The sequence below is a fragment of the Pezoporus occidentalis genome, unplaced genomic scaffold, assembly GCF_034315485.1.
Source record: "Pezoporus occidentalis ecotype Australia unplaced genomic scaffold, CSIRO_AGI_Poc_V1 ctg183, whole genome shotgun sequence".
Taxonomy (NCBI): domain Eukaryota; kingdom Metazoa; phylum Chordata; class Aves; order Psittaciformes; family Psittacidae; genus Pezoporus; species Pezoporus occidentalis.
The window spans coordinates 2327535-2347406 of NW_026913673.1; the positions used below are offsets into that span (position 1 = coordinate 2327535).

The 19872-nt window shown below is 50.6% G+C and overlaps 1 protein-coding gene across 1 annotated transcript; it reads right to left on the minus strand.

The window, feature by feature from the left end:
• Positions 1–12: 12 nt before the first annotated feature.
• PRPF8 (pre-mRNA processing factor 8) lies at positions 13–19166 on the minus strand. The gene is made up of 42 exons (XM_062615798.1): positions 19052–19166; positions 18801–18969; positions 17563–17727; positions 17245–17463; positions 16442–16654; positions 16042–16167; positions 15859–15964; positions 15186–15376; positions 14884–15003; positions 14615–14804; positions 14351–14470; positions 13923–14057; positions 13695–13824; positions 13147–13343; positions 12833–13039; positions 12581–12744; positions 12205–12331; positions 11893–12085; positions 11387–11574; positions 10978–11216; positions 10324–10470; positions 9935–10145; positions 9486–9602; positions 9153–9400; positions 8797–8976; positions 8248–8383; positions 7477–7646; positions 7035–7164; positions 6714–6860; positions 6309–6469; positions 5499–5690; positions 4670–4907; positions 4425–4553; positions 3732–3845; positions 3456–3629; positions 3019–3212; positions 2139–2378; positions 1916–2057; positions 1471–1611; positions 1190–1329; positions 827–1029; positions 13–324 (listed from the first exon to the last, which is right to left on the minus strand). The coding sequence occupies exons 1-42, from the start codon at positions 19149–19151 to the stop codon at positions 170–172; spliced, it is 7008 nt and encodes a 2335-aa protein (XP_062471782.1). The 5' UTR covers positions 19152–19166; the 3' UTR covers positions 13–169.
• Positions 19167–19872: the final 706 nt, after the last annotated feature.

Sequence of the window (19872 nt, forward strand, 5' to 3'; positions counted from 1 at the left end):
GGGGTTCACCGGTAGCGATCCCGTTCGTACAAAATTTATTGAGACACGGAATGGGTACGAGGAGGAGGAGGAGGAGGGGGGAAAGGGGCAGGGGCTGCGCGGGCACGGGGACGCAGAACACACACGCTGTTGAATATCAACAGTACGAGGAGCCGGGGCGAGGGCAGCACTAGGCGTAGAGGTCCTCCCTGTCGGCGGAGTAGACCTCCCCTTCCTGCAGCAGAGCGAAGTTGAGGAAGTGGGAAGGGCGATGGACCTCGTGGTAGAACTCCTTGGGGTTGGCGAGCTGCAGCTCGTACTTCATGTTGGGGTCGTGGCGGACACCTGGCAGGGAGAGAGAGACAGAGAACATCACCCACCTGAAGGGCTCCTGCCCTCGACCCGCACATGACAATCTTTAAAGCAGATCGTGCTTAAAGGATGTGTAAAGAACACGCTGCCGAAGAGCTATTTCCTTCTCATAGCATCACAGACTGGCTTGGGTTCCAACCCCCTGCCCCAGGGAAGAGCTTCTGCCTAAGAGCTCAGCTCAGTCTCCCCTCTGGCAGGTTAAAGCCATTCCCCTTGGCCTGTCCCTACATCCCTTGTCCCAAGCCCCTCTCCAGGTTTCCTGCAGCCCCTTCAGGCACTGGAGCTGCTCTAAGGTCTCCCCTTCAGGAGCCTTCTCTTCTCCGGGCTGACCCAGCCCAGCTCTTTCAGCCTAGCATCCCATTCCATCTCCAGCCCTCGCAGCATCCCCATGGCCTCGCTCCAACAGCTCCATGTTCCTCTTGTTTTGGGGGCCCCAAGCGATCCCTCCTGCCCCTCTGCCAGCAGGGCAGCTCACCCATGAAGTTGTAGTTCCAGGACCCTTGTGCTGGGACCATGAAGAAGCCAAGGAAGCGATCAGAGAGCAGCATCTGCACCCGCTCGTAATGGGATGGGAGGTAGCCCTTGGGGTTGTTCCCCTTGTCCGTGTTCTGCCTGCCCCACTCATAGCCACTCGGGGTCAGTTTGTAGGCTGTCAGCGTGCAGGAGCCTGGTGTAAAACTGGAAGGAAGAAGAGATGTGGGAAGTCAGACTGATCCAAGGCAGAACAGGGAAACCAGGAATGAGCCAACACTGCCTTTCTGCCACATACTGAGACCTCAGCATGCTCCCAAGCACTGCAGCTTGGCAGAGAGGGCACAAGAAGCCTCCTGCCTCTCACCTGCAGGTGATGATGATGGTCTTCTCCCCATCCCAGGAGGGGTTGTCAGCCATGACCTTGGCATGGGTGGTGACATCCTGCGGCGAGAGCTGAGGGGACTCGTTTGGTTGGGTGTGAATCCACCCCAGAGGTTCCATTTCCTGACCAAAAGGAGTTTGAGAGAGGAATAAAAGGCATTTAAAACCAGACCAACAAGCACACAGGGAGCAAAGGCTTCCCTTTGCCTGTCCCCAGATGAGGCTGGCATCTCAAAGTCCCTCATCTCCAACAGCTCAACTCACCTTGAGATACTCATGCTGTGGCAGCTGCCCTGGGAGGTGCACAGTCTGGTGTGTGCCCCACTGGGGCACCATCACAATGCACCGGATCTCCTTCACCTGGGGGTTATCAGGAGGGCTCACTCCATACAGGTAACCTGCAATCTAGGAACAGACACCTGCCTTAGAAGCCTAGATGAGACCTCTGTGCAACCATGTGAGAGCCCTCAGCTCCTCAGGAGCTGATCTCTCAGCCCACAGGCTCTCACTAGAGGAGAGCATCTCAGTTTGGTTACATGCTGAGCTTCCCCTCAAGTCTGGGCCACAAGGAACCATCCAGCCCCATCTAGAACTTGTGTGCTCAGCTGTATTGCCAGTGCCTGTCTCCCCAGTACATCCTGACTGCCCAGGACTGGTGTGTGCCCCAGGAGAGTGTGGTACAGCTGTCACAGACTCCCTGCACGCCCACCTGGGCCCGCAGGTCGGAGATGCAGATGAACTTCTTCAACACATTCTTGGGCAGGATGTACGTGTAGCCCGTTTCCTTGATGTCATCTGATGAAACATAGATGTGGTTTGTTCGCAGGTGGAGGTTGGCAGCAGAAATGGCTCTGTGAAGAGGAGGGATGAGGATTGAAGGGTGCACAGATCCCTTCCCCAGCACCACCCAACAGCCCTGCCTGCTCGCCTACCTGACCCGCCACTCGGTCTTGGAGGAGAACGTCTGGGTCTCGTAGTTGCTGGTGGTGGAGGTGATGATTTCATCCCCGTGTTTGTTCACCGTGCGGGTCTGGGTGGCTGTGAGCTGTGACTGCTCCTTGGTTTGCTTCTCAATTTCGGCTATCTGCTGCCTCTGCTGCGAGGGGGCAGAGATCTCCATGCCCAGGATGATGTCTCGGATCTCTGACTGCGTCAGGGATGCAACGTTCACGCTGGAAGAGGAAGAATACCCAAAAGTCAGGTGTTTCTGAGCACACTGTGGACCCCTGGCACTCGAGCACAAGCTCAGAACATCCACTTGGGGCACTGTGAAAAATGAGACCACAGCTTTATAGGCATGAGGGAGGAAATCACAGGATGCACGGATCAGAAAGCTTTGGTGCAGACATTTTCATCTGCCTTAGTAGAAGGCAATAAACAGTAACTCTTCATCAGGGACTGCAGTGATAGGACAAGGGGCGATGGGTTCTATCCAGGGGAAGTTCAGACTGGATATAAGGAAGAAGTTCTTTACTGTGAGTGATGAGGCACTGGCACAGGTTGCCCAAAGAACTTGTGAATGCTCCATCCCTGGCAGTGTTCAAGGCCAGGCTGGACAGAGCCTTGGGTGACATGGTCTAGTGTGAGGCATCCCTGCCCATGGCAGGGGGTTGGAACTGGACGATCATAAGGTCCTTTCCAACCCAAACCATTCTATGATTCTGTAATGATAACCAGTTTCCCTACAAAGCTGACAGTTCACTGCAAAAGGCCCTTGTAAGTCTTCTACTCTCCACAAGCAGCACCGTGTTCACAGCCTTTAGAGCAGGAAGGAAAAGCTGACAGGACCCTTGCAGCTGGACATTAACTTACTTGTTCTTCTTGCCATAGTCAGCAAGGATGAGATCCTTCAGCTGCACCTCCACCTTGATCCACTCCTCATCTGTCAGGGTTGGCCAGATGTGGTGAGGCTCCGTTATGGTTGTCTTGTCTGGTTTCAGAATGACTTTGGCTCGATCGTTATTCACGTGAAGCGCTCGGAGAATCAGAATCAGACGAGAGAATGCCTTGGAGGAGAAAGAGAGATGCAGTTAGAACAAGGAAAACAAATACACAAGGCCCTTGTCCAGCACTGTGGGCATGTGGGCACTGCATGGGAAGTGCCAATGGACTCAATCTGAAGGAAAATCCAGGCAGACTCAGAGATCAAGGGCTCCCAAGCAGCAAATCGTGAGGGATCTCTGAAGCCTTGGCTCCTGCCTCATGCAGCAGAGGCAAAGCAAAATGCAGCCTAGGCACGCTGTGCTCACCGTGTAGGAAGAGATGGTTTTCAGCCAGTCATCATAGAGATTGAAGAGAACCATCTGGGGTTCAGTAGCCTTCAGGATGAGATCCCCAAACTTTTCCACCTTCAGACAGGCCTGGAAGGGCAGCTGCAGCTCCGAGCCTTTGATCACGATGTTGGGGAAATCCAGCAAGTGCACCTGGGGTTTATGAAGAGGAATTAGCTCACAACTACCACAGAACACTGGTCCAGATCAAGTCCTTCACAGGACTGTCTTGTCACCTGTCTTCTGCATTCTTACCTCAAGTGGGTCCAACATGCCCTTCCGTGTCACTATGATCTGCTTAGGCTGCTCCTCCACAGGCAGCGATCGAATCAAGGCAGCCACTTCTTCAGCAGTCTTCCACTTGGCCAGCTACAGGAAGACAGCAGGGTTAGAGACCTCTCTCTGCTAACAGCAGTGTCTCCATGGGAATTAGAGAGACTCAAGCCAAATTCTATAAATACACCTGGAATGTATGGCTTGTTCCAGATCAGTGTCAAGGCCCAGCATTTCCTTCTTACTGGTCTCAGAGTTCCTGTTCCTGGAGCTCAGTTACCCCTGACTGGCTCAGAAAAACCAGCTGCCTACACCACCTCCCTGGCTCTGCCACCTGAGAGTCTTCTCACTGCACTGGATGTACAGCCAAGTGCAATGTGATTTGCTGTAACGCTGAGCACAGCCCTGTTTCTCAAGCCCTGCTTGAAGATGTCAGCTCTTTCCACCTCAGAGCCTCAAAAGCCTTGCAACATCAATGCCTGCTTTCCTTTACTTTTATATCCCATGCTAGCGCTTCGCTGAGAACATGTGAGACACCAGACACTGCAGCTCCACACTTGTTAAGAGGCAGGAAGGTGAAGATTCTCATGCTGCTTTCTGCTCAAGTGAGTGCCTCAAGCAGTCAGAGCCCATCCCCAGCCCCCAGCCCAAAGCACAGCAGCAGCCAGGCCCTACCTGTCCCAGACGTTTCTGCCCTGCCCACACAGAGGTATGGATGATCTTCAGGAATAGCTGTCCAGTTCTGGGATTGAAGATGAAAATGGCTCCATTGATGGGTTTTGTGGTCAAATTCCCTTCAAAAGTCTGAGAAAGCAAACAAAAGTCAGAAGTAGAGGGAGATAAAACCTCCACAACCACCCTGAGCACAGGACACTGACAGTCCCTGTCCTTTCCCCCCCACGATCCTCCTCTGGCCTCACCTTGTGGATGGTCACTCTGTACACATTGGTGTCATCCACAAACCAGATTATCTGGTTGGAGAAGAGCTCTCCATAGTTCTGGGAGGAGAGGTACGGCTCTGTGGGCTCGGATGAGTACAGCTGCAGCCCCTTGCGGATCCGTTCTCTCAACACGTAGAGCGCAGGGTTTGCTTTCATGATTTTGGCCATGGCCTGCTGGATCAGAGGTTTGCTCCCAGGGAACCAGTTCCCATAAGCACTGAAGAAGAGAACAAACAGAAGATGCAGTAGTTGCCATCAGCTGTGAGATGCAGAGACAACAGCCACACATCTTCCCATGCAGCAGACAGGCACCTTTCTGCCTGCTGAGTACTACGCTATGTTTTCTCTTCCTACGTCCTGGGAGCTGCTTACCCATTGCTCTTTCCTACACCTCCTCTCAGTGGGAAGCCACAGCACACACATGCTGCAGCCCCAGAAAAGCCACATCTCCTCTAACAAGTATACTGGAGCAGAAGCCTGCTTGCTGGGACTTGAAACCTTCCCCTTACAAGTGAAGAATAACTGTCCCCACTTATGGGGAGCCTTAATACAAGGGCTGCCCTTCAGCAACAAGAACAGTCTAATCTCCTAAGAGAACAAATGATTAGTGAGCTGGGAGAAGAGAACCATTATTATGGAAGAAGCAGGCATGGCTCAACCTGACAGGACTCACTAGGTGTCATATCCCATTGACTGCACCCCTCCAGCTTCTGCTTTCTCCCCTCCAGCCTCCTGCCTAGGATACAACCCAGTCCGGAGACACACTAAAACACAGCCACAAACTACCAATTACACTTAAAGATCTCACCTGTGCAAGTTATAGGCCAGATCGATGGCAATGAGCACCCCAGTAGGGGATGGGTAGATACTCATGTTGTCTGTAGTGTAGTCCAAGAACTTAGCTCTTGCGTAGCGCTCGATATCATGGGAATCGTAATCTCCCCAGCGCAGCTGGATATCGATCCAGTACTTCTGAGTGGTGGTGCTGTCCATCACATCCCTAAGGGGAAAGCAAGCCAGAACAACTTCATCTTGCACAAAACTCCCCTGCAGTTGCTACGTGTCTTTGACGGAGAGATCCTTCTGAAGCCATCCTGAAAAGGGACTCTACTGCTCCCTTCACACAGCAGCTGGATGCAGAAGCACTTAAGAGAAACCCTCAGACAATGGGGTTCAGCTGTAGGTTTAGACAAAGCAGTTACTCCTCTACTGTATAGTCAGGATGGTCATCTCCCCTAGGGATTGTCTGCTGAGGATTCAGTCAAACTGAACACAGCACGGGTACAGAATTGGGTCTGATTCACTCCAAATTCTGGCCCTAGGACACCACAGCTTTGTGGGGTTTCCTGAAGAACACTTCAGAGTTCCTGAGCTCTGGCTCAGAGGAAGGGTCAACTGGAGGAGAAAACAGGAGCAAAGAGCCTTCATGATGTGCTAGAAGGTGCTGCAACCATCTGCCCAAACCACCCCGGGACTTTGCCAAGCATGTCCTCATGTGTCCCCAGTGAAAACCAACCCTACGTGCCCAAGAGATATAAAGAAGCTTTGGTTCAGGATGACAGGTTCAGCAGCTCTGCACCACAGCAAGATCAAGGAGAAGGAAAAGGGAAACACTCACTTGGAATCTGCAAGCAACGATGGACGCGACACATTCCACTTATAGGAAGCGAAGAGAAGGATATCTGCACATGAGGAATTCATCTTGTAGGACTTCCTGGGATGGATTGTCTCTTTCTGCACTGTCTCAATCTCCAGAGCATCCAGCTCTTGATCAAACACCTGGGGAAAAGGCAGTCGAAGATGGGTTGTGCTCAAGCAGCCTTGCTAAAGAATCTAACCCTCATCACTGAACTAAAACAGGCACCCAGGAAAATCCCATCTCCTCCCCTTCTCTGTCAACTGGGGAAGAAGGGCTAGGCCTGCTACAGCCCTGGGACAATCTCTGTTACTAGCAAGAGGCCGTTGGTACATGAGGAGCATACGTGCACTGCACAGAAACAAACCAAGTGAACACACTGCTCACCTGACACAAATCCATCACGATGCTCTCATGGATCTTCTGCCACAAGTGAGCTCGGAAAATCTGGATGAGAGAGATCTTCAGCGTGGGGATCTTGCCGTGCATAAAGATGCCTGTCAAATCCAGCTGCACCTGGAACCCAACGTACACCTGCAAAGGAAAAGCAGCTGTGAGAACAAGCAGTATCACTGATGAAGTTTAGAATACACAACAGCTCTGTTAAAGAGGTTCAGTTCATCTCTAAGACACGTTCTGAAGAGTTAGATCTATTCACTGCTCTTATTCCAGTGGCAGTTCCTACAGGTACAAACTCCAGGCACTTACATTGGCTCTGTTAATGGTAGGTGACCACCACAGGGTGAATCTTCTGTTTGGAATTTGGTTCAAACCCGACCTCTGGGCATTTGTCAGCTTCTTCCATTTCATAGACTCCTCAAAGCCGCTGGCCTTCTCCCTAGAAAGGGCAGACAATCAGCTGCATAAGATGTGGAACGTGGCAGTTAGCAGAAATAAGGGACAAGTAATAGAGGCAGGGAACACACAGAGAAGGAATGGGGAAGACTGTTTCATGTAAAGACATGGATTCACATCCTGGAGTTCAGCTACAGCCCAGCCCCAGGTACTCTCCTAACGGAGCTGTATCCACAGTGTGCTCAAGTGATGACTGAAAATGGGAAAAGGCTCAACAGAATCAGTACATCTTGAGCCAAGGACTCCTCCTGGTCACCAAATTTGCAAGACAAGGCAACACCAAGGCTCCTCTTACCAGAAGAGACCCTCCCATGTGGGGAAGTAAGTGCCCTTGAAGAGAGTGTGCTCCAGGATCCCTTCCACTCCACCAAGTGCCTGGATCATGTCTGTACGGTAGTTGTTCAGGTTCCAGAGCTTGCCATCGTGGCGCTGATGGGTCCACCAGAACGGGTTCTGTTTCAGGACCTGGGGACAAGAGCAGACTAGTGAGCAGCTTTGTGTTCAGATCATTTAACCTGCCTGCACTCATTGTAGGAACCAAGATGATGATGATGATGATAATGTCGGAGACCAGGTGAACAGCCTCATGCCTGCTGTCCTGGAGGACACAGCTCACTTACAACATCAGTGCAGTCAGCACTGCTATGCGATTCAGACTGGGTAGAATGATGATGATGATCTCTCAGGGACTGACCTTCTACAGAGCTATCATTACAGGTTGTAAATAATGAATTTTTCCACTGCTGTTAAAACTTCAGATTTTGGAATGTTTCATTTGGGGCCTATTTTCCCCTCTCCAGAACTGATCTCTTCTAACACTCAGTTGCACAAAGAGTGGTATTCCCCAAGACACTGTAACCCATCCAAACACTTCAAGAGCAGCTAGCTACAGATTTTGGAGCATCTGGTTTTCAACAGCCTCTACCAGTCCCAACACATGGCTCTAAAAGTTCTTCCTGCAGCAGACAGACAAGGAAGTGCACTCACAATCATGCAAAGTGAAAGGACATGGTCTGGAACAGGTACGTGATCCTCACATTCAGCCAGAGAAACTCCCAGTCCATACCTGATACTGTTTGAAGTCAGTCCTGACTCTCCATCCTTTATCATAAGCTAGGGTGTGCCGGTCCTTCTGGAAGAGGGTGTTGATACGAGGAATTCCCCTGTCCCATGAGTCCTCCAGATCTTCCAGTGTCAGGCGCCTGGAAGAAACAAAATCCCCACTCTTCATTACCTCTCAGTGTTACAGCAATTCATTAATGAGCGTTTCAGGGGAGGAGATGACAGAAACAGCAGGGACCTTGGGGCTCTGGAAGGAGATGTTCTACAATGCCAAGCACTAAGAGGCTCAGCAAAGTGCCCACAGCCATGGCTAGGAACATGCTGGTGTCACAAAAGGCCAAAAGACATGGGTCTCATGTCAGCTTCTGGCACCACCATTTCCCTTGAACTGTGGCACTGAGGCACTTTCTCCATGCAGAGTCCACACCTCCTCCAGAGGTAAGACAGAAGCTTTGCAGGCAGACCACAGGTCTCCAGAACACCGAGACGGTGCAAGCTTTCACACCCCTGCCTGCCCTCACACACAGGGATCTGCCTGCACACTGAAACCCACCTGTTCTGGGCTATAGCCTCTTGTCTCTTCAGGGCATATTCTGCCCACACTCTCTGAGAGTCAATGAATTCACTTTCCCATGGCTGGATGTAACGATACAGATTTGGGATGAGCTGGTCCTCCTCATGACTCATTCCTGAGCGGAAGTGAGTGATGCCAACATCTGTCTGCTTGGACCACCTGGAGCACAGAGGCACAAGAGTGAAGTAGGCATCACAGGACTTTACAGGTCACACTGACATTCCCTGCTGTAGAGGCAACATAGCTCTTGAACATGACAGAATCAGGTATTTTTATGGCAAAGAGCACCTAACAGAACCCTCATCCCATGCAGGCATCAGAGCAGCCCAACTCACCTCAGGTCAGACTGCGGGATGAGAACGTGGCCCATGGAGAGCATGCCGAGCCCCCCCAGCTCTTTAGGGGTGTAAAACACCACTGGTGGGAAACGACTGGGCATTTTGGAATTCAGGCCAATTTTGATCCGAGTCTGGATTTTATTCTCACACTTCACCAGCAAATCAAGCAATTCCTGAGTATTTACAACAGCTTCTCGGAAATAAGTCATCAAGCCAATGAGAGCTGTATTCCATTTATTGACAATCTAGAAAGGAAAGCAAGGATCAGTTCTCAGCTTCTTCTCCAAGCATCTGCAGAAAGCTCTGACACCCATCTCCCTCCTGCCTTACCTTAGTGAAGGTTGTGGAGCCAGATGCCATGAGGATCTGCCTCACTCTGTTGTGGAATCTCTGCATAGACTCATCATCCACACGCAGGAAGCACTGAGCTGTGCGCTCCTTGGTGACCTGCAAGAGCACAGCCCCATCAGTTCCTTCCTAGGGGCCCTCTCTCCAATACAGACAATAAGCTAAGCTCTTGCCATCAGGCATTTGTGTAACACGGGGAGGAGAAGAGCCTGAACAGCACCTCTGCACCTTTGGAGCCCTCACCATCCCCAGCCAAGGATTTTCCATCCCTCCCAGCAAGGAAAATTCATACCGAGTTCATTTGTGCTGCCAGTTATGCAGCTGGCAAATAGCAGTTATCCCCCTCCCACAGGCAGTTACAAGCTCTGCTTTGATGCCAGACACAGCCCACAGAGGGATTGCTCTCCCACCCTGTCAAACCCTCACCCCACCTCATTCTGCAGGTTCCAGACACCGTCCTTGTGGGTGAACTCCTCGTAGCTGGTGCGGCACTTGGGCAGGATGCGGCACTCAAACCCACACATGTTAAACAGCAAATTGGGGTTATCCTTGCTGTAAACGGACACGAAACTGTTCTCCCACTGCACTGTGGTGACTGAGCGAGGCAAACGGTTCTTGATATCCCAGAACACAGCACGACCTCTGGAAAACAAGATGCGCACGGTGACAGGCTGTTAGTGAAGAGGAACACTACAGCTCTAACACCGATCACTCTCTGTCAGAACCACAGCACAGACCCCTCGCCTACTCTTACTTTTCTTCCTATCAGTCTCAACCTGTTACCTATTACAGGTAGTTTTTCCCAGGGTGCAGCACTTACAGGTTCACGTCGTGTTTCATGAGGCGCATCCGAGCATCCCGGGGCCAGCACTTCTTGTTGTTGTAGCCCACAATGTTCTCGTTGTTGGGATCCGGATGCTCTGTCAGGTAGCGCTGAATCAAGTCTCTCGCCTCATCTGCTGTAAACCTGGAAACACACAGAAGAGCTGTGTGATCTGCACGATCAACTTCTCAAGACAACAGACAGATAAAGACTTGCTTAGGGGTTGCTGTTTCCCACAGCATGTTTGAAGGTAATGACCCGTTTTCTGTATCCTCCCACTGAAGGCAGTTTCAGTTTCATTCGCTTACAACAACCCATGACTATTTGGGCTGTTTTTCCATGAACAGACATGAAATTCCATGTCCACTTGCTGGGAAGCCACGAAAGGCTTATTTTAGCAGTGGAAAATCTGCAAGAACAGAACACATGACACTGTTGTTTTTCTACTGGGCCACTGATGCTGCAGGACAGTGAACTGAGAAAGCAAGAGGAGGCATGTGGACACCCAGTTGTTCTGGGAAATCTGCAAGTTCCAATATTCCTAATCATTCTGAGCAAAAACCTGGAGTAGGAGCACACTAATTCCCGTTTCCACAGCATCTGCTGCAAGGTGCCAGAACACAGGCTCACCTGAGGAGAGCAGGGGCTCACCTGAAGAAGATGTGAATGCGGTCAATGTATCTGCAGAAGAGGCGAATGGGATGGGCCACCTCAGTGGCAATGTCTTGGAAGCTGAGGAAGTCATTTGGCATCTGGGGAGGCCCAGCCATTTCACTGGCACGGTGCAGACCCAGCACCAGCAGGTCCATCACAAGCCCATAATACTGGACAATGAAGGAAGCAAACTGCAGCCCACGAATAATTCCATAGGAGTTTGTGTGATTCATGTCCTGAGGAAAACAAAAGGGAATTGTGAGTGTCACAACACATCAGAGACCTTTTACCTCAGCAGCTGCTCTTTAGCAGGACCCAGAAAGGGTTTTCTTATTCCCTTATCACTTCTCTGGCAAGTCTTGGCTCCAAAACCTCTCCATTTTATAGTCCTGACAGCAACCCTCACCTTGTAGTTGATCACCACGTTGTTCTTGGCTGTCATGTAGTCAGCAATGTTGTGATCAACGATAAGACGCAGCAGCCTGTTGAGCAACGTCAGGTCAATCTTCTCATACATCTTCTCAAATCGAGACTCCAGCATCACGTTGCATTCACCTTCACTTGTTTCCCAAACATCTTGCAGATTATTAATGCCTGGGGAGACAAACATGCACATCATTTTATGTGACATGTCAGAGTGCAGAACATAGCTCCTGTAATGCCTGATCTTTCAGTCTCTGGTCCCTCCAGTCTATCCAGAACATAAATATGTAAGTCAACCACGTGCTATGGAGGTTCTTATCCTCCTCCACTCTATACCTAAATGTATTAACCTATAAAATACAGTGTCTGATTGTAAGGACTATTGGTTGCAAGTTGCAAATACAAAAACTCAGCTCCCAAGGTGACTTAAAGGAAGCAAGCTTCCCATAAGAAAACGCATTTTTGGATGGAACGCAAGACCCCACTAACCTTGGCACCACTTGTACACCAACAGTGGAGGAGGTTCAGTGTCAGCAGGTTTGATCCATGGAGGGAAAAGTCTTCGCTTATCAGCTTCATACCACAAGTACTGATCCAGGTAAGCATCTGTGATCTTCTCCAAGGGCTCAACATCATAAACAGGAACTAAGTGGCTGTAGAGATCCATGAACTCAATACCCACCTAGAAAAGAAGAGGCAAAACTGAGACTTACAGCTGACAGCAAACAAAGTCTTAGCACCATTTAGATCCTGAACACAGTGTAACTTTGAGTATGGTCTGGTTTTCAGCAGGACATCTACCTCCTTGAAGGCTCTCTGAGTTAAAAGGTGTCGCTTGATTCTGGACAGAGCTTCATGAGGGTTATCATAAGCCTGCTCAATCAAGCCCAACTCCTCTCTCTGTGACTGGTTCAGGCGAGATTTCACACTGGAAGTGAGAAAGAACAGGTCAGGCACCTAAACATGAACAAACTAACAGCCACCACAGTAAACTGATGCAAGATACTGTTCAATGAAGCAGATCAAGATAAGATTTGTAACTCTTCACAGTCCACATCCCCAGGCTTAGAAGTACAGTTTTGATGTTGCCCATTCCGGGATTAAAAGATAACAAAACAGCTTCAGATGCCTTTCCCAGTACAGATGTCTGTCCCTGCAATCGTTTCCCACTGCTTACCTGTAAGCTTCCTTCAGCCTCTCCAGGGCTAATATGAGCAACTTGGTGTCATGTTTGTAGGACAGCGGAGGGAAAGGAATGGGTGAGAACCTCCTGCTTTCCAGCCAGTGCACTGTGGTTGTGTAGACAGCAACAGCCTCTTCCGCAGTGATGTAAGGCCCATCCTGCCAACCAAACCACCGGCATTAGCGAGTGAAAGCTTCCCTACAAAACCAGCACCAATTTCAGCAACCTCAGGCAGGAGAGAAATACCTTCAGGTAATTGTGCTGCCGTTCCTGCTCTGCTTTCAGGTAGAGTCTGGTCAGTCGGCCCAGATTCTTCTTACAGACTGTTTTGTCTACAGTGGCACCCCGACGGATCCGCTCCCTGTTGTAGTGAGCTGTGTTTGTCCACCAGTCAGCTTTTGCCTTCACGTACCTCAGGATCATGTTCTCAATAGGAGTTGGCAGCCCTGGCACCTGGGGAGGGACAGGAACTTGAGGGATGCAGCAGTGGGAACCTTCAGAAGAGCGGTTCCAACTGGGAGACGCTAAGACTGAACCAAAAGGCCAAGCAACAGAATTACCTTCCAGGGAATATTGGCCTTCCAGCACCGCCAAGCCTCGCTCAGATGTTGCAGGATGGTTCTGGCTTTGTTCTGTTTGATTCCTTCTGGCATCATGTCCAGGATGTCATGCATAACAGCCGCCCTCAGCTCCAGGTCAAAGTGAGACTCCACACGCTGCTTTGTGACAGTCTTTGCTACACCCTTGGAGTGACGGCCTGGCAAGAGTAAAGTACTTCAGCAGTTCTGACATTACTGGGCAGTGCCCCCCTTTCTTCCCAGTATAGGAATGTGCAGAGGTGCAGGGTATCTAAAGAAATTACACTGCTACATCACTGATGAATTTGGAGTAGAAGATCAGGAGGCTATAGACCCCACAGTGCTATGGAGGAGGGAACCCCACTTCCATTTGTAACCTGTCATGGGGGCACTAGTCTCATAAGAGCCCTAAAACAGGGACTGAAATGGAGCATGAATACAGACCACGACTAGGAACAGAAAGCTGGAGCTGGGAAGCAAGCAGTATTCATCTTTACCTCCCCCAGCCAAGCTTTACACAGTGTGCTGACCTTCAAACTGCCTGGCCAGCAGATTCCCCAGCCAGCGTTCCAGCAGCGGCGTGATGCCCCTCATGAAGAACAGCCACACTCTCCAGCCTGGAGCCCAGAAGCCACAGCCAGGACCTTTGCCCACAGGCCCCTGGAAGAACAGAGACACGGGAAGAGCAGGTCACTTACTGACACTCCCTGCTGCTCAGTTGACATGAGGTCATCATCACGTGGAAAGGTGGAACTTACTGTGTTAAACCTGTAGTAGATGAGATGTTTCAGGTCCTTGCACATACGAATCTGCCTCATCAGCTTGTACTTGTACCGGTACATTCCCGTCAGTTGACCCACATGAGCAAAGATGTACTGCAAACCATCTGCCAACTGAAACACAGGCAGCACAGCCAGAGGTAACAATAAACATTAGCTGCATTGCCTCAGGTTTGTTTTACAGCCAGGAGCAGAGGGTATTAGGCCATATAAAGCTCCCACCACTGACTCATACAAGGATCAATTCTTATAAACCAGGTAAAAGAATGTCATGCAATGCTGCATGTTTTCATTGTTCCCACCTCTCTTACACTGTGACATCCTACAGAAGCCAGCCCAGATAGTCCCCTCAATTTCCCCTCTTCACCTTAAAAAAAACAATAAAAGTAATATACAAACGAGCCTACCTGAAATGCATCCACATTTCCAAGTCTGTACTGGACATGGCTGTCCACCACCAGCTTAGTGAGGCGCAGAACCTCTCTGCACAGGTGGAAAGCGTTACCGAAACGAGACTTCTTCCTTTCCTGGAAGAGAGAAAGCCCAGAACTGATGCAACAATAGGAGTGGAAGAGCTTCAGTTTGGTCAGTCTGCACAGCATGCAGATGTTTCACCATACTAACTATTTAATCTTGAGGTAAACTTTACTCAACAGCATAGGGATCGATACCTTAGTGGTGAGGGTCTTCACGGGCTTCAGGTTGAAGTTGTAATCCAAGTGAAGGTAGTTCAGGTTCTTTCTGTGGATCAGCAAGTTCAGCATGTTGTAGCCCTGGCGACACACTTGCAGGCCAACCTCCACCCAGTCCAGCTTTGTGGACTGGAAAAACTTTGTAGCCTTGAAGGAGCGGAACAGGTACCTGGAGAGAGCAGAGATGATAAGTCAGCTGAATCCACATCACAGATCAGCAGCTCCCCACTGAACAGACCTCCACTTACCTCTTCTTCTGGGCCTTGGGAGGTCTGTGCTTGAGAGCATTCAGAACATAGTATTTCAGTAGCTTCTGATAGGAGACTCGCACTTTCACTGGCTGGCCTGCTGGGCAGTGCTCACGGTACCTAGGGACAAAGCAAACCTCATTTATTCAGGTAACCCACATTCTTTAGAGCACAAGTCACCTGCAGAAACACTCCTAAAACCTCTAGAAACCAAGCACCACAGAAAGTCTTTATCTTCATTGTAAGATGACAATTTTCACTCAAGATAACAATACCAGCCCTTCCCCTAGGAAATAACTCACCAGTTCTTGACCAGTGGGATATCAAGAGCCCTGCGGGTCCTCCCAGACCTCAAGTTGAAGGGCCGTGGTGCCCACAGCAGGGCAATGCCATTGGCTGTGTTATCCGTGTACAGTGGGGTATCCTTCAGGAAAGGTTCCACGAACTCTGGCAACTCAAACTCTTCATCATCATCAGGCAGTGGTTCCTGACTCTGAAATGCAGAAGCACCATGCTGTTTCCTGCTTCCTCCAGCTCAGTTTTCCACGTTAAATAAGAACACTTCTTTGCTCCCATGGAAGAAGCGGGACAGTGCTGAGCATAAGAGAAGCAAAAAGCACTCTACAAGGCAAACTCTGGCTACTAGACCCTGAGCTAGGTGTTATGGAGGTGACTCAAAGCTTAAGTTCAGCTCCATGAATACACCAAGAGGAACTAGAAGGATACATAACCTATCAGAACGCTCCAAAACAGTACTTTGCCATTGGACTTTATCCTACAGAGATCACAGGAGACAGCTTTGTGCAGCCCCAGAAGTAGGAAATGACTAAAATGACAACCATGGAGTTTTCTATGAAAGGGCTCATGCTCGCTCCTGTGTGCTGCTATCAGAAGCAAGGTTGCAAGCAAGATGCTAAAGCCCCATCACTTCCATGCAGTCGGGTTTACCACTGGCTCTCCTGAACAGCAACTCACCTTGACAGAATGTCTGTGTGAAATGGGGTTGATCAGTGGATCAAAGTAAAAAGCTGGGAGATCAGGATCTTCTGTCTTAATGAAAACAACGTTTGGAGTATGATACCTGCAACACAAAACACGCATCTGAGCATCCTGACAGCTCCCCCCTCCTCTCCCTGTTCTCGAGGGTGCTGCACTCACCAGGTCAGGTGAACATGGTGTGGCAGGTTATTGTACAGGTATGGGAAAGCAATTTTGTACTCTGTCCTGATTGGCTGCCTGATGATAATTTTGTTGATGTCATTAAATTCGTTCCAGTCTTCATCCCTTGAAAGAGACAAGAAATGATTACATGAGCAGTCAGGGGACAGAAAGGCAAACATTTTTGATTGAAGACACGATATCAATGCTCTTCCTTTAGGCTTCTCTTCACACTAACAACCATTTAGTGTCCAGAGCAGCAAGCACATCACAGACTTAATGCTAAAGAGAGTGAAGATCCAGAAAGAGCTCACTCAAGGAAAGACACCAGACGAGAGATTTACCCTCGAGCCCTTTCCAAGATAACCACTTATCTTTTTCCTCCTAAACCAACACTTACTGAAGATTGATGTCTCTAACAAGAGGCTCAAACTTGGGACCTCCAGGAATAGCCATGTTCAGTGCCTTGGAGGTAAAGAAAGCTTTCAGGTCAAACAAATAGAAGTAGTTGTCATCCACAAGGTCAGTGAGCAGCTGGTTGGCCAAACGGTACAGTGTGGACATCATGGGGAGAGTGAACTGCCAGCGCTGGTACGTTGAACCATTCACATACCTGGGAAAGAACCAAGCACAGACACTCAGTTCACTGCCAGAAGACAACTGGGCCTTTAGCAAAGGACCAGAAATAATCAAACACCTTTCATGACCCATCATTCACAGAAAACAACAAGGACAGCTAGCACACGGGCCCCCTCCAGACAGAAAGAGAGGCTGCAGGACTGCTGAAGACCATTACAGACTTCATCTGCCCAGAAAATACTGACTGCTCCAGTTTCTCTCCTCCTCCATATCCAAACTGATACACAACATACATGCACTCTCAGCAAGCATCAATTCAAACTGCAACTAGACAAGACAGGTTGTCATCTTTATGGCACGGTAAGAAACATCAGTGTTAGCAGTTAAATGGGCAGCAGCCCTCCTGGGCAGAGAAGACTTGTTTCCCATTGCTGGAAGCTGCAGACAAGAAGAGGTATAGCTTTACAACAATCAGGTTCCCCCTCTCATCCTTTTCTCCCCCCACCAACATCACACACAGCCCAGCATAGCACAACCAAAGGTTATATACTGCTATGTATAGGTAGTTTATGTAGTGCATCTGGTTCTCCCCTCTCAATGAACTGCGGTACCAGAGGCACATACTTCCTGTTGTCTTTTAGTGGCTGGTGGTCATAGAACCAGTCCAGCACTGGGGCATCTTCCTCTGGATCCAGCTCGAGCTGAATGGCTTCCAGGGGTTCCACATCCAGGATGTTATCAGCATAATCCAGAGGGGGTTCTTCATCATCAAACGGGGGGAACCTCATCCTCTTGAAGTGACGCCTATCCCTCTTCTCTCGCCTCATCATAATCCACATCGACCTGGTAGGAACACAAGAGGCCATTAAATACCATTTTTATTATGGATGCACAAATGTTTGCTCCTGAGGTCCCAGCAGGACAAAGGAAGAAGGCACTTACCCCCACTGAGCAATGTACACCGGCTCTATGACCCAGGGGATCTCATTCACAAAAGAGATGGCTCCTGTGATGTGGTACAGGACTGGAACATCTCGGATTTGCTCCCAGGGCATGGGCATGTTCTCCAGGAGCTTCAGCACAGCATGAGGCATGTACTTCAGAGCACTGCAATCAGGAATCAAGAAGAATGAGGGCTGGAAGGCACTCTCAAGAGCGGAGCCATCCACTGCCACAAGCCAAATGACCTCCACACCTTTCACTGCTGGAAACTGCTCATCTAACCTGCTCATAAAGGCCTCCAGTGATAAATCCATGTACTGTGCCTACTGTCCTTGTGCTTCATGCACTGCACTACCAAAAAGTGTTCCACTGGCTCGGCTTCCAACAGATTGTACACATTAAGGGTGTTACAGATGAAAACAGTGAGCTTCTGGAGGTTTTATGGGCAATGAATGATGCATTAGTGGAATGGAAACGACATGCAAGAGATAAACTCTCTCAACCAGGATAACAAACAACACTCACAACACCTTTTAATACTGCAAAAAAACATATGCTGGCTACTTCACACTCTCCCCCAAGGTTCTTCTAAGACAACACATTAACCAGAGGAATGTTCTTCTAAATTCAAAGCAACAACTTCCTACCCTGCCCCCCTTCTGCACGGCTACCTTTATACCCTTATATATAGAGAATCATAGAATAGCTCGGGTTGGAAAGGACCTTAAGATCATCCAGTTCCAACCCCGTGCCATGGGCAGGGACACCTCACACTAAACCATCTCACCCAAGGCTTCATCCAGCCTGGCCTTGAACACTGCCAGGGATGGAGCATTCACAGCCTCCCTGGGCAACCCATTCCAGTGCCTCACCACCCTCACAGGAAAGAATTTCCTCCTCATATCCAATCTAAACTTCCCCTGTTTCAGTTTTAACCTGTTACCCCTTGTCCTGTCACTACAGTCCCTAATGAAGAGTCCCTCCCCAGCATCCCTATAGGCCTCTTTCAGATACTGGAAGGCTGCTCTGAGGTCTCCACGCAGCCTTCTCTTCTCCAAGCAATATATATCATATATGTATATATTATACATATATATAATGAGGATTATCCCCTGCTCATCAAGCCGCTCTGTACACACAGCAGACACTTCAAGCCCTTTGTAAACACCCTCCAACGACGATCAATGATCCTCAGCCAGGCCTCAGAGCAGCTCACACCCCGCCAGCGGCTGCCTTACCCCAGGTAAACCCTCTTGTCGTGCCGGAACTTCCTGTTGGTCATGTCGCCGTGGTCGCGGATGATCTTGCGGACGTGCTCGGGGGGCATGTCCTCCTTCTGCGCGTCCACGAACCCGAACTTCCTCTTCTCCGCATAGCGCTTGGCCTGCAGCTGCTGCCATTTGCGGGCTGTACGGACACAGAACCGGGCGGCATCAACCCCGTGCCCCGCCGGGCAAAGCACCGCGGCGCCGGGGCCGCCTCAACCCACCTTTCTCCTGCAGCTTCTCCTCAGACATGTAATCGGGCAGCGGCGCCAGCGGCGTGGGCACCGGCGCGCAGCCGCCGCGGTACGGGAAGACGGCGGCCATGGCGACGCACCTGCAGACAGGGATGGAGAAGGGCTCAGTGTGCACACGGGGCCGCTCCCCCCGCTATCCCACCGGCACCCATGGGCACCCCATGGGCACCCATGGGCACCCCAGGCCCCCCGACCGCCCTCACCGTCAACCCCGCGCCTCAGCACCACTATGGCGGCCGCCGCCTCCACCGGGCCTCGGAGACCCGGATGTGCGCGGGGAGCGCGCACGGAGCTGCACTATCCAATCAGGTTTCGCGAGACTGAAAGCGCAGCCTATCAGAAGGCGGCGGAGGGGAAGGAGGCGGGAACAAGGAACGGGAGCTGTTTCCGGAGCGTAGCTGCGGTGGGATGCCAGGCGTTGTTCGGTCCCGCCCCCTCTTGCTTATGATTGGTGGAGAGAGGCGAGGAGAGTGCGCGGCGCCGGCCCTGATTGGACAGCGCCTGGCGCTGATCACCCTGTGCTACCTATAGAGGGCACTGTGCGGCAAGGGGGAGAGGAGTCCGCTATGGGGCCGTGTGTGGGTCCGTATGGGGCTGGGGAGGGTGGATATAGGGCAGCAGCTGTAGCTGCCCCATCCCTGGGCAGTGCTCAAGGCCAGGTTGGACACAGGGGCTTGGCGCAAGCTGCTCTAGTGGAAGGTGTCCCTGCCCGTGGCAGGGGATGGAGCTGGAGGAGCTTTAAGGTCCTCTTCAACCCAACCCATCTCATGGTTCCATAGCCCTGGGGTACA